Source organism: Genypterus blacodes, unplaced genomic scaffold (assembly GCF_046128005.1).
Source record: "Genypterus blacodes isolate CSIRO-AG114 ecotype Tasmania unplaced genomic scaffold, CSIRO-AGI_Gbla_v1 ptg000003l_1, whole genome shotgun sequence".
NCBI classification, from domain to species: domain Eukaryota; kingdom Metazoa; phylum Chordata; class Actinopteri; order Ophidiiformes; family Ophidiidae; genus Genypterus; species Genypterus blacodes.
Window position 1 is genome coordinate 8,660,001 of NW_027466817.1, and position 15,000 is coordinate 8,675,000.

Here is a 15,000-nt window from a genome sequence, read left to right on the forward strand (position 1 = left end):
TAAAGCTTCCAGATCCTCCCTCAGATCAATGAGCCTGCAGCCTGAAAGCTGAAGCAGTGAATAGTTTTCTGATCTGAAGTTGAATGTGGTTTGAATCACGGCTGTTGGCCAGCAGGTGTTGGGGGGGGCGGGGGGGTGTGTGTGTGTGTGTGTGGGAGGGTGTGTGTGTGTGTGTGTGTGTGTGTGTGTGTGTGTGTGTGTGTTCTGCTCTGCCCAGAAATATGCACTGCTGGAAACTGTTATGAGGTTTAGTGCCTCAGGTCCAGACCCACAGCTTCAAATATCATCCACAGGAGAACACAAATCTGCTGTTGACAATCAAACACACACAGACACACACACACAGACAGTCACTGCTGCTTCTTCCTCACTTTAAATCAGGTAGTGAAGCTTCGGTGACGTCGCTTCACTCTTAAGGATCATTCACTCTCACTTCACATTCAATAACACATGACATAAGATGATTTAGTCTGAAAATAAATAATGATGTCATGAACTCGTATCGAGTTCATCTGCACCAAGTTTCACACCAGGTGGACACTTTTTCCCCGCCTACATTCTGGAAGAACAACGTAATGAGTTTGCTGTCATGAGGTAGATTTCTATTTTTTGTGTAGTAGCTCAGTCTTTTGTTCTTTTAATTCACTGCACTTTTCTTGGGAAAATCCCCAAAACCTCCCGTTAGGAATCCATACTGACTGATCTGTAGATCATATCATGCCTCTGTAGCGCCTCCTACTGATGGACTATGACATGAGCCCATATAATACCTACATTTACCACAAGGGGGAAACACTGCCTCAGCTGTCAATCATGTAGGATTATTAATATGTTTACGTTCATTAATGGGTTGAGTAATGTATGTTGAGTAATGTATGTAATATTGAATCACTAAATCTAAAAGATTGTGAGTTACTTACTGTGTGACTTACTGTAGGCACTCAAACACAGCTGAGTCTAACTAGAAACCAGTCTGACATCGTAGAGCTGAGCCTAACAAGACAAATCTGAGATGTCCTAAAATGGCCACCGTACCCAGGCTAAACCCTGGGGCTTTGGGTAAGAGGAGCCGTTCCTCTGCTTATATCATTCTGCTGCGTGAGAGATAAATGGTAACACAGTGACCCACATTACATCAGGAACCTTTGATCTTAGATTCTGATGTAATGATGTTTAATAAAACAAAAATAACATGAGATCATAAGAGATGAGATCAGCTTAGATTCTGGACAAATGCGAGAGAGGGTGGGCGAGGGAGAGGGAGGGAGGGAGGGGGGCACTGTTGGCATATGGCTTTCATTTATCAGTAACGTTAACACACACACACAGGGAGAGAGAGAGAGAGGGGGGAGAGAGAGACACAGACACTCAGAGACAGAGAGATGAGAGATGAAGGTCAACATCCATCTATCTATCTATCTATCTATCTATCTATCTATCTATCTATCTATCTATCTATCTATCTATCTATCTATCTATCTATCTATCTGTCTGTCTGTCTGTCTGTCTGTCTGTCTGTCTGTCTGTCTGTCTGTCTGTCTGTCTGTCTGTCTGTTTCTGACCATTCTGTCCTTCTCCTCATGTCTTTCTCTCTCTCTCTCTCTCTCTCTCTCTCTCTCTCTGTCTCTCTCTCTGCCACTCTCTGCCTCACTCTCTTCCTTTGTTCTTTTCTTCTTTTACTCACTCTTTCCATTGTGACCTGCCTCCCGTTTCGGCCTTTTTCTCCCCCTTTCCTCCTTTTCCATCTTTCTCACTCTCTCACCCTTTCTGTTTCTTTTCCCTCTCTCAAACATTCGCCGCTCTTTCCATTCTGAACTTTATTTCTATCTCTCAGTTCTTTTTGTTTATGCCATTGTTTCATTTATTTAATCTGTCGCTGTTTATGTTTTTCCATCTCTCTCTCTCTTTCTTTCACCCCATTTATCCACTGTGTGTGTGTGTGTGTGTGTGTGTGTGTGTGTTGATGCAGTCCATCTGTAGGGCGATGTCCAAGATAACAATTAAATCACTTTGTTTACATGCACATGCTCACACACACCACTCTCACACACACATTGTGAGATGTTGCATATGTTTTGCACATTTCTCACATTTCTTCAGGAAAACACTACGTTAACCCTCGCACATAAACAAACACATCTGAAAGTGTGCGTCCATACATAAACACATACGCACACGAGCTCGCTACTCTAAGCTCTACAGCAAATATGACATGTTTGTCCTGAGGGTGGTGCTAGAGGAAAATAACAACTTCAGGACATTGCTGACTCGCTTGTCAGGCCAATGCTACTTCTGTCAGACTAGGCCTTTGATCTTCATGAAAACAGTCATCCAGTTATCTGCCTGTATGGACAAACAAGTTAATTTGCCAAAGTCAAATGTGTTTTCCATCATATTTGTCTGTTGGCCAGCCTGATGGTGGCGCTGCAATGCCCACTTTTCTGTTTTGACCCAAACCTTATTAACTTTCATAGAATCAAACTAAGTTTCAGATGGCCACGCCCATTTGCACCAAACTACATTTCAGCCATTTAGATTTTTGATGTATTTCCTCCTAGATTTGTCTCAATTCTCACATAATCATACATGTAGAATGTCTGGACATTCAGACAAAAGGTTAATCATTGTTTGTTGTTATAATTGGCTGTCAAAGTTGTGTGGGCGTGGCTCATCAATCAACCCGATGAGGGGCGCTATAACCACAACAGTTACATTTCATCTATAACTTTGGAACTGGATGTGGTAGAATCTCTTGTTGGCTGTATTTGTCACGGAGATGTGCAATGTGTGTGTGTGTGACACGGATTGGCTGACTGACAGATGTTTGACTTGCACATAGTTCTTGAGTTTTGTTGTTCATAAACTTACTAAACATTCCTGGTTCCAGTTCAGCAGCTGATAGAGATCACAGAGGGGATGTGAGTGACCTCTGCAGGTTTCCTTCCTGCTGCCCAGACCTCAGTGTGTTATCACACCAATTCCAGCAGGTTCGGCACCAGTTGAACTCTGGGTAACAATATAACAGCTTCCTGTCACTCTCAAAGAGGAAGTAGGAAGTGGCTGCCGTGTTCTCGTCGTGCCTGCTCAACTTTCACACCCATTTTTTCCATCCGTCCACCACACAGGAATTTGGCGTCTTAATTAACCTGAAGTACAGTTTGCTATTACGTAAGGGTGGGTGGGGGGGCAGTCTTATTAGTTTCCTAGCAACGGCAAAAGCCACGCCCCCTTTACAAGCTCTGCGAAACGGCATGTTGACCCAGAGTGTGTCCACACCAAGATGGATGTCTGTTAGTGTTGGCTGTGCAACCCTCTCTGTGTGTGTGTGTGTGTGTGTGTGTGTGTGTGTGTGTGTTGGGGAGTTACAATATACAGTATATGTTGTTATAGTTTTATATTTTATCTTATAATCTTTTCTTTTATTAGAGTTAAAGTTCTAATTATGAGTATGCTAAGGTTGATCTGGGGGGTTGAGGCATGCAGTGATGTTCATGGTTAGTTTAAGCTTCAAGGGATGATGTGTGTGTGTGTGTGTGTGTGTGTGTGTGTGTGTGTGTGTGTGTGTGTCCGGTGTGCAGGATGTAGCAATAACTGGTGTGTAAAACAAATCATTTTTTTTTAAATGCAACCACACAGAGTTTAACATTTAATAATAAACAATCCCACTGCTTCTTGTGTGTATCCCAGATTAATTTGTGAGGTCTTCATGTGAACATTGCTCACACATGTTCATGGGTGCAAGTCTCTTAATGGTGCAGTTCTCTTGTGAACACACTGTCCAGACCGACTGGGAGCTCCGGAGGGATGATTTGGCTTAATTACTGAAACTCTGCCAACTCTGTTCCTATATGGGCCACATATGGCGAGGAGGAGCGTTGGGGTCCCCTCGGCAGACACGGAGACCATCACACGCAACAGCAAAAGCCTTAACAAGCTCAACAGGAGGCCAAACAAATTGAATCCAGATGTGAGATCCTTCTGCGTGCTGACGTTACTGAGAGTCTCTGTAACTGTCACTGCTGAGGCTCGCCCTATGTCAGACCGACATCTTTACACAGCCCCCCAATAAACATTACACTTAAACTGCTTTAAACGCCTTAATTGATGACTGCTTTGAAACTGAAGTTTAGAGCCAACAGAGTGAAATCATTGGTGTTAGATTGTCCTCGTGGAGTTCATGGTGGACCTTTGTTTGTTTTTCAGTCCTCTGTCCTCTGCTCTGTAAGAACGGAGGGGTCTGCATTCAGAAGGATCGCTGCCTCTGTCCGGCAAACTTCACCGGAAAGTTCTGCCAGATCCCAGTGGCCCCGACCTCTGCCGCTGCCGCCTCGACGGCCTCGTCCTCTTCGACCAATGAGATCGTCAGGCCGGAGGAGCTGACCCAGTCTGAGTTCCTCCTGCCACTGTCACACAATCGGGAAGCAGGAGGTGAGTCTGACCTCTGAAGTGGATCACACAAGAAGGTTAGGAAGGAAGGAAGGATGGAAGAAAGGAAGGTACGACAAAGAAGGAAGGAAGGAAAACAGATGTTAGAAAAGAAAAAGAGAGAACTAGGCAGAGATGAACGGGACGCTGTGAGTTTATTTAGGGTATTTAAAGCTGGATTACAGAGATTACACACATACACACACACATACACACTGTACTGCTAGTGTTAATCACTACTATCAGTCCAATTTCTATTGATTTGCTATCAACAAGATCCACATTAAGTTCTTCCTTTTAAACCTCATCTCACATGACATAAGAGTCAGAACATCCTCTTAACAGCTTATTGTTTATCTTACTAAAGGAAATGATCATATAAAGTGATGTCTTCTGGTTCATCACCAGCACTGGGTGTGTTAAGTGTGTGAATGTGCACGTAAAAACCAGAGCTGGTGTGTCACGCCGCAGGGAGCTGCACAGCTGTACACAGAGCACTTTCAATTACAGTAAACATTAATCGTGGAGACTTTTCTGTACCTTAGTAAGTAAGTGGGAGATATGAATATGACATTTCCACAAATATTTAAATGTTTTAAGTTTTGAAGAATTCCTCATTGAATATTGAGTATTGAGTACTTCTATGGCTGTGACAAAAAAACAATAAATGTTAAAGGGAAGGATATACACTAATATGACATCACAGCATGACAACACATGCAATATATACTCAAATCTAGGAAATAAGATCATTTATTTAGACTTATCATGTTTTTGTAGTTCCACTTATTGGCCACATGACGTCCCGTCTTGCTGGATGACTCAGTTTAATATGTGCATGTGTGTGTAATTTCCGTTGAGCTCTAATGTGGTCAACACTTTTGGCATTTTATGTCAAAAAGGCAACGACCAAAAAACAGATGAACGTTCAGTGTCACACACACACCCACACGAACACACACAAATGTCTAAATCTTTGTTTTCAAGCTGCTGATTTTATTTACATGCTGTGTGTGTGCGTGTGTGTGTGTGTGTGTGTGTGTGTGTGTGTGTGTGTGTGTGTGTGATTGTGTGTGTGCGCGTGCGTGTGTTTGTGTGTGTGTGTGTGTACAGCCCCAGGTACCTCCATGGTGAAGGTCAGAGTGCAGCACCCGCCTGAGGCCAATGTCAAAATCCACCAGGTGCTGAAGGTGAGACTTGGTTGTTGGTTCAGTTCTCTCACAGTGAACTGAGAGAACAACAGGGAAACACGAAAGCCCGTTCAGAACGTTCCATCCTGTGATGATTAGGGTCGTTTCCAAACCTTCCTCACTCACATCTGGACTCTCTTTTCTTAAATCTCTATTTTTTTTCCAGGAGAAAAAAGTATTATTACCCTTCCTATCCTTCCAGGTTTCTGGGTTTAGTCCCACACTGCGGGCTCTCTCCACCAGCACCCATTCAGGCTCGGCGGGTGCTCCGGCCCCAGCCCCAGCCCCGGCCTCAGTGGTCGGGGGGGTCCAGAGGGCTCTTGCCATGTCCAGCCAGCAATCTGGATTCAAGTACTGCTTCAGAGAGGTGAAAGACGGACAGGTGAGACAACCAGCAACGTGAAGTGTTGGATGAAAAAACAAACATAGTGGCAAATGAAGAAAGGACATGAGGTCAATAAAAGCTCAGTAAATTTCGATCCCTTTCTCTCTGTAGTGTAGCTCTCCTCTTCCTGGTCTGAGGAGCAAAGAAACCTGCTGCAGAGGCATCGGGAAAGCCTGGGGAATCTCTGATTGTGTTCTCTGTCCCCCTAATACAGGTATACACACACACTCACACACACCGGCCATGTTACTTGTGAGGACATCACATAGGCCTCCATTCATTCCCTGGAGTCCCAAACCACAGATACTACTCAACTAACCCTAATCTGAGGGTTAAGGTTTGTTCTTTAGCTGCAACACGTGAACACACACCGATGGCAGGAATGTTTGGCGCCTACATTTGTTTTAAATGAGGACGCAGGTGTTCATCCTCGGCACGTGAAGCAGCAGCTCCAGCACTGTCTGAGGGTGATGTCGTCACTCCTTCCACTGTAAACACGGCCTTGCTTGGATGCAGTCATACACACTTTGCATTACAACACCTTTACACACACATACACACATATACACACACTACACATGGCCTGAAATACCACCTTTGACACTGGGCACTTCCTTTAACACTGTCACCCATTTACTGGCTCTCTTGCTCCATGTGTGGGTGTCAAATCATACAATTCACATGAGCTCATACTCACAGTGCCGCTCTTACACATACACACACTGCGACTATTCACACAAGCTGTAAACTGCTATTCAGTATTTTGTTACTGCTACTGCTGCAACAAACGCAGCTGGCAGTTTGCTACACTTCAGGTCTTTAAGGGAATTGAGCCTCAACCACAGGTGCTTTCTGTCCCGTGAATACGTTTCCATTAAATTGCCGGATTTTGTTGCAAAACTGTAATGGAAAGCGACTTTGGGAATTTGTGGTTACATGAGGTGATGTCCAGTGTTTCTTATTCAAGTTGTGGATGACAGATGATTACAGCAGCATGACTACTGAGAGGAGACGGAGGTTCTCCTGACTTTAATCAGAGAAAAAGACGTTAGAGCTTTACTAAACGTTTGTCATCAGATTGCATTTGGTCGTTGCTTCTGGAGAAACAGAGACATGAGGATATAATGATTATTACTCCTGTGGGTCGAATCATGTTTTAGTTTCAGAGTTAATATTTTATAGGCAAATTTAAAGTTTTATATTTAATAATAATGGTCCGTTTCTTCTAAGTGTTTCACAACTGATTCAACAGCATAAACACACAGAGTGTGTGTCAGTGTCCTAATGCTTTATGACTGAAATATATTGGAAATACTCTGCAAGGATCTGCTTATGTAACAAGCTGACATTATCTCTCCCTTACACACACAGACACACACACACACAGACATGCACATGCAATCACACACACACTCATGCAGTCCCCTGGGTGTGATCATTAATGATGCTTCCATGTTGTTTTTGTAGAGCTGACTAATAGTGAAGGAATGTTGCTCTGTGGGGTCATAAACCCCCCCCCCCCCCCCCCCCCCCCCCCCCACACACACACACACACACACACACACACACAGGAGGTGATGTTATTTCTGTTGTTGATGTCCAACTTCACATCAGTGTGTCAATGACACAATGTACAATGCACAATAAACAGAGGGAGCAAACACAACAGGGAAGAAAGGAAGGAGGAATAATGAAGGAAAGGCAAAGGCCGTAAGAAGAAGGAAACATGGTTGAGGGAAAGGGGAAACCAAACCTGGGAAACCAAAAAAGAGGAAACTGTGACTGAAAAGGGGGTAAGGATGAGGAGGGTATGAAGGAGACAAGGAAGCATGAATAGAGGAGAAAGGCTAGAAGGAAGGAAAGGAATAAAGTAGCAGGAAAGTTATGTGTGGGGAATGAATGAATGAATGAATGAATGAATGAATGAATGAATGAATGAATGAATGAATGAATGGAATGAATGAATGAATGAAACAAGATACAAAGTAAAAACAAAAATTATATAAACGGAACAAATAAACTTAGGGAAGCCAGAAAACAACAAAGTAGCTGTCAAACAGCCAACATGTTAGCAGAGTCCGAAACTACACACACACACACACACACACACACACACACACACACACACACGCACGCACACTGCTCTCTGTGACCATGTGGATTCTATCAGGTATTTTTGTTCAGATGAGTAGGAAATCAGTAGTGTGTGAGATGTTGGTTAAGGTTTCAATCATCAATTATATGAGGAAGTTTGTTTGTGTTCCAGCCACAAAAGATGTTGGTTCAAGATGGCATTACAAAGAGAGGCGACATGAGAACACAATAACATCCAGAAGATAGAGAAGATAGAGAAGACTTAGAAGATACTAGAGAAGATGAGTCCTAGAAGAGTTTGGCATTGTCAAAGTGGAAAACATGAAGATGAGAATATGAGAGGTGGAAAAAGAAAGAAAATCCACTCGTGAGAAGATAGAGCTGTGGGAAAATGGAAAATGAGGCAGCAAATAAGGTTGAGTTAGTTGTTTAAGCCTTCTGGACGAGCCCACATCTCCTCACATATCTGAGGGGAGAGCAGGAGAGAGGAGAGGGTCACCTAATGTCAGGGCTCCGTTTGCTCCAGCAGCCTCTCCTCTTCATTTCGGTGATTCATTCTTTCTGTGGTTTGGTCATAATATTAATCTTTTATCCACAATTAATCCTGCAATAATCGCCATCAGGTCAAGACAACAGTAGCTGCCTCGCTGGCTTTGAAAGATTCAATGGAACACAGTGTGTTGGTGAGTGGCACACACACACACACACACACACACACACATACACACACACACATTACAGACATCATCATAAACCGTGGCAGAAATGCATCATAGAAATGTTTAATCTATGGTGTTGTGTTGTATTTTCCTAAAGTTTAAGGTCGTTTGTCACATCTTCATTTATAGTTATTTCTTCTTTGTCTTACAGCAGCAAATTGACTGTACAGTAGTAGCAGCAGGTTACATTGGAAAAGTCTCACAAAGTTTACACACATACATAACATCAGCGCCTCAGTATCCAGGTCTCACTCACTGGAACGTTCCAGTCAACTAAATGATTTTGTTTTCCAGTGTTGTTAGCAAGCGAGCTAGCTGCCAGAGCTAAATCTGCTGTTAGCTGTGCTCTGTCCGCTGTGTCAGGTTGCAAAATAAATTCTGTTAACAGTTGATGACACTTTACGACTCTTTGAAGAACATGATGATTCCTCTGTGTGTCCTAACTGTCAGAGTACTTCCAGCTTGTTTGGTCCCTGCAGTCTGCCAATGCTCTATTATTTATAGGCTGACTTCATCCAGTCAATACTTAACACAACACTCACTGAGGTCTGTCACTCTCAGGCACCATACTGATACTGATACAGATACTTCGACATGTTTTGTCCATTATTACCCTTCAGTCAGCCACTCAGTCATTGGTCTCACTTCAGCACTTTGACCACAGGCCGTATTTAGTTACCTTTGTTTTTGTCTGAATGTTGCATTTTTACGATGTTGTAAATGGAGATCAGAGACTAGATGTGTCTAAATTCAGGTTCTGGACCCTTCAGCGGGCTCAGAAGGTTCCAGGAGAATCTAATCCTCCTGAGATGAAACAGTCTGACACACAGAGCAGAGTTTTGTGTGTAGGCTACATGCATGTGAGAGTGTGAGCGTGTATTCAACATATCTCTGTATTCATATTCCTCTGTGTATGTGTTTGCTTGTGTGTATGTGGTGACATGGGCCCCTGGTGTGTGTGTGTGGGTGTGTGTAGATGTGAATGAGTGCCTCCTGCCGGGGCTGTGTGAGAATGGGCTTTGTGTGAACACCAGGGGGAGCTTTAGCTGTGTGTGTAGGGCGGGGTTCATCCTCGACGCCTCACATGGAATCTGCATCTGTAAGTAACACACACAAACACGCTCGCATACACACCGCTGTCCCCTCAGCCGCCGGCTCCGGAATGAAAACAGGAATAATGCAGATTCCAGATCAGGGTTTCATAAATCTGAGCACTGAGCTCATCTATGTTCCAAAAACACAAACAGCTGTTGACCTTCAGAAAACATGTGCCACTGCTTTCATGATTTAAATTAAAATCATTTGCCGGCATGTAATTACTTTTTGGGTTTTCTGATTTGCTTATATTGTTTCTTTTCATTATTTGTATGTAGTGGTTTTGCAATTAGGTTGAACCTTTTGGGATTTGATTATGTTATAAAAATGACATCTCGTGCATCCAAAGTTAAATTGATCATGTTTGGATATTACTTCTGTCTCTCTCTCATTTATTAATGTGATTATATTACATTAATAAATATGGGCCGAATAGAAAAACTGATATTGCTAAGGGCTCATGCATCATATCCCACAAGTCAGTAAAACTCTGCGTTGGGTTGAATGTTCATGAAACGTTTCATTTTTTTTAATTCAGTGGGGCTGTTTGTTCTTCTGAAGGTCAATGGGAGTCTTTGTTATTCAAAAACTCAGAGGAACTCTTTGTTCTGTTGAACGTCAGTGGTAGTCGGCTGATGTTTGGTGCTCATATGGTTTCAGTGAAGCCCGACTGTCGCTCTGCGTATTCTTTCCGGCATTCACTGTAGAGGAGGAGAAGGATGCTGGTCTGCCTGGTAACATTTTATAACCATAAGTAACCAACGCTTAATGCTGTCATCTCCTGTGTCTGTTGCTTCCAAAGTAACTGGATGTGCACATGCTTGTTTATGTGGATAAGTGTGTATGTGTGTGAATCATGCATGTAATCGTACAGCGTTTGTCTGTTTGATGACTGATGACCCCATGTGTCTTTACAGAGTGGAACGCTCTCAGATAATCAGATTTCATGGGATGCAGATGATCCTCTCAGTCCCACTCTTGTTTTCCTCTCACTCTCTGGGGTAAATGTATTACGTTTGGGGAGGTGGGAATGGAATTTCATACAACTGGCAGCTGAAATTGATTTGTCATTTGCCGCTGGACTGCTGCGGCAGAGGAAACTGTTTTCGTTATTGAACATCTGGGAAAAGGAGGAAAGATACAAGCATTAAAGTTCACTCGTCCTTCATCATGAATACAAAATACAAACCAAGATACCTGCAATGTAGTAATACTTTTTTTTATGGATGATTTATTTTTCCTAACCTTTTTGGTTTTTGAAGTTCACCACAGGTCTTTGCAGTGTGTTACCCTAATATGGATCTTATGCTAGAGCTAGAAACATCTGCCAACACTGAAATAAAAAAACAAAAAATACTTAGCTAGTGAACTTTCCATAAAAATTCTACGCTGAGGGTTTTTCAGCAAAATAATTATAAGCTTTATTCATTGATTAAGTTCAGAGTTATCAAACCTGGCCTGAGACGTTTTGAGGACTCAGGAGTGCAGAATCTCTGATCCTACATGTAGGAAGTTCACTTGGCATACTGAGGTTGTGCCATTGAGCAGTTGTTCTCAGTCAAGTTTAAGTTCATTCTTGTCATGCAACCTGTCGCTCTTATTGTTGATCTTACCTGGTGTGTGTTGTTTGTCAGTCTTTGTCGAGTCGGCTGTTTAACTGTTATGCTCTCTTGTCTGTGTTTGGATGAGCAGTGGGACAGCATGTACTTGTTCTGCATGCGGGGCTCGCTTGTGTCTCAGCCTTTAGTAGCTGAGTCATTTGTCCTCTCTGTCGTATGATACTGCTGACCTACATTTCCTCAGTCCTATGTTTCCTCACTTATTTGTACTATCAGGCTTATGTTCCCTAGCTGTGATATATATTAATTTTAATTTTAATTTTAATTTTAATTTTAATTTTAATTTTAATTTTAATTTTAATTTTAAAAACAGTTTTAAACTTTGGTAATAAAGATTAGCGGGATCATGAGATAGTCAGATTTTCAAATGAAATTGGTCTTGGGAACAGATACGCTCCGTCTGTATCAAGCTGTCATGAATATTAAAAGACATGTTGTCCTCTCCTTTTGGTCTCTTCTCTTCTCTCCTTCACAGCACAGAGTGTGATATCAGAGGAAAAGGGCCAGTGTTACCGGGTTCTGGGTTCAGGTCTGGGTCCTTCCTCCTGCACCTTGCCCATCCTCAGGAACATCACCAAACAAATCTGCTGCTGCAGCCGAGTCGGCAAAGCCTGGGGACAACACTGTCAGAGGTGTCCTTACTTTGGCTCAGGTCAGTAAAGGGAACAGTCCTCATGTTTCCTCTAGCTATGACAGGTTCACACAGGATGGATCCAGTCCTGCTTAAAACAAAGACCCAACTACAGACAGTGAAAATGGGAAATTATTACTTTCATTTCTAAGGTTATAAACCTAATCTTACTAAAAGCACATGTTTCCTAATTTAAGATAAAGCAAATCATATCTCAAATTTCAAATATCAAAAAATCACAAAGCCGGCTAGAGACAAAACACATCAACAACCACCACCAACAGCCACCAGCGACACACCACCACCGTGTCGTGTGGTGGTGTGTCGCTGGTGGCTCATTTCCAGCTTCCCACTTCCTGGCTCCTACAGTGTGTCATTCCCAGCATTCCAGCAGAGGGGATCCCTCCTTGAGTTGTCTCCTTTTCCTTACATATTGAGACATTTTAGAAGGCATCTGTCCTTGTCTTCCCAGGGAACTTGGCCTGGTTGAGAGCCGTTGTTGGGCTGTCTCTCTAACCTGGACTTGACTTAACCAGACCTCACTGTCTCCTACTAGTGGCATTTAAGGACATCTGTCCAGCTGGGCCCGGATACCACTACTCAGCTTCAGCCCTGCAGTTCAACCAGAGAGTCACAGAGCAGCTTGGGAGCAGAGGAGCACCTGTGGTAACCCAGGGCCACAAGGATAACCAGAACAACCAGAGTAGCCCAGGGAACCAAGGTAACTACATCAATCGTTCTCTCTCTCTAATTATGAAATTAAGAGAGAAATTAGTTAATTCTCTATTTCCATCTCCGTGTCTATCTCTAGCTCTACCTGGCCCTGGTCTTGGTTCAGGGTCCAGTAGCGGGGGATCCAGATCTTCCACTGCACAGAGTGGTGGTGTCAGTACGTCCATAAATTCAGTTTCAACTGGAAGCAGCAGCTCCACATCCACCCAAGTCAGAGCCAGGCAGCCTCAGCAACCCCCGACTGCAGGCTCATCCCACTCCAAGCCTTCGCAGCCCACAGGCGGGATCGCTCCCAAAGATCGGGTCCAGACTCCAGGGGGGACCGGGGCCCAGCAGAGACCTCAGAGCCAACCTGGTCCAGCACCGTCTGCAACAACACAAACAAGATCACGTCCAGCTGTCACTGGGAGTCAAGGTACCGGGTCCGGTGAGTGGTCTCTTACACGGAAGAGATTAGGGTTGATTGATAAGTTGTTAGCCTAGCCTAATGCAGAACACATGCAAAACATTCACCAAAACTGTAAGTGGAAGGTAACAAGGAAAGGTTGTTCACTGAAAGCTGTCAAAGCTGTTCTGTATTTTCCAACATAATGTCCTTCCAACTCGTCACACATCTCCCACTAATAGTCGAGAGATTTGATCCGAGTTTCATTAAAGAACAAATGCCAAATGTGTTGCAGCTAAAGTCTTTTTTCATGTTTCAGTATCCAGGGAGCATTAAATCACATGCTGAGTGTATCTTCTCTCTCTGCAGCTGGTCAGTCCTCCGCTGTGTCCAGGCCAGATCGTCCTGCAGGTAGAGTGGACGCTTTGCCTGCTCCTCCTCAGACACAGAGCCCCAGAGCCAGACAACCTGCCAGGCCAACACTCCGGCCCACCAGAGTACTGACAGGTAAGTAAAACAATCAAACACACAGCCATTTTCCAAATCATTTACATTTTGTTTTTTGCTATAATGGCACCATCAAAAGTATTTTTTTTTTTAATCTAGTTTGTTAAGCTAAGAACGTTTTGTATATATATATATGTGTGTGTGTGTGTGTGTGTGTGTGTGTGTGTGTGTGTGCGCGTGCGCGCGCGTGTGCATGTGTGTGTGTGTAGCTGTGCAAAGTGTGTGTCAAAGCAGACCAGGTGTGTGTGGACGTGGTCGCTGTATCGATCAACCGAATGGAAAACACACCTGTGTGTGTGATCAGGGATACCAGCCCAACACTCAGCGCACATTTTGCCAAGGTGAGCACACACACACACACAATCAAACCCACAATGCAATGCAAAACAATGCAACAGGATACGCCAAATTCAATTTCGGTTTTACGCTTTACCATGAACTTTGGCGCAAAATTTGACAAAATAAAAGATTGTGTCACTGTTTAAATGGACACAAACGGAGGGAAATGTTTTGCTGTCATCCTGCAGCTTAACTCTTGGCACAGCGAGCAACAGTTGAACTGATGTGCTGTAATTTGAGATTTGTCTTGAGGAGAATCAACTGGTCCACCACATGTTCATGGTGATTCACACTGAGCGGCGCCGTAATAACATTACCAGCTGTGCTTGTGTGTGTGGTTGTTGCGGATCAGTGCAACTGCATCGTAAAACCTTTATACCAGTACACTGAGGGGAATGTCACCACCCTCAACATAAACACACACACACGTAGACCAAAATTCTATGAGTATGACAAAATCCAACTGTGTATTATTTTGTGTGTGTGTGTCTCTGTAGATCTGAATGAGTGTGTGCAGCTTCCAGGTGTGTGTTCAGTAGGAGAGTGTGTGAACAGCATTGGGAGCTACAGATGTGTGTGTCCATCTGGATACAAGAGCAGCAGCCAGCGGAACAGTTGCCAAGGTGACGAAGTTCCTTTTTTTTTTGTTTGGTTCGTCCTTGTACACAGTCCGACATGAAGTGGTGACAAACACAGCTGATGCTCATCGTGTTCTGTGTTCTTATTGGCTCCTGCAGACGTGGATGAGTGTGAGCAGAACCCGTGTTGGAACGCTCGCTGTGTCAACATGCCCGGCAGCTATAGGTGTATCTGTCACCGTGGTTACCGGCTCAGCGGCAACACCTGCACAGGTAAGAATGGAGAACCAGAGCTTATATG

General features: G+C 43.6%; 1 protein-coding gene across 3 annotated transcripts in view; it reads left to right on the plus strand.

The window, feature by feature from the left end:
- Positions 1-15,000, plus strand: part of LOC143016781 (latent-transforming growth factor beta-binding protein 4-like) — a 30,607-nt gene that overhangs the window by 5,391 nt on the left and 10,216 nt on the right. Inside the window, exons 3-15 of one of the 3 annotated variants that reach the window (XM_076171474.1) lie at positions 4,204-4,428; positions 5,539-5,615; positions 5,818-5,997; positions 6,112-6,214; positions 8,718-8,777; positions 9,790-9,912; positions 12,003-12,179; positions 12,715-12,879; positions 12,970-13,317; positions 13,645-13,782; positions 13,992-14,123; positions 14,619-14,744; positions 14,859-14,972. In XM_076171474.1, coding sequence (XP_076027589.1) covers positions 4,204-4,428; positions 5,539-5,615; positions 5,818-5,997; positions 6,112-6,214; positions 8,718-8,777; positions 9,790-9,912; positions 12,003-12,179; positions 12,715-12,879; positions 12,970-13,317; positions 13,645-13,782; positions 13,992-14,123; positions 14,619-14,744; positions 14,859-14,972 — 1,968 coding nt within the window. Of the gene's footprint in view, positions 1-4,203; positions 4,429-5,538; positions 5,616-5,817; positions 5,998-6,111; positions 6,215-8,717; positions 8,778-9,789; positions 9,913-12,002; positions 12,180-12,714; positions 12,880-12,969; positions 13,318-13,644; positions 13,783-13,991; positions 14,124-14,618; positions 14,745-14,858; positions 14,973-15,000 lie in introns of those variants that run through there. The other 2 variants (XM_076171391.1, XM_076171308.1) reach the window with 2 other exon arrangements.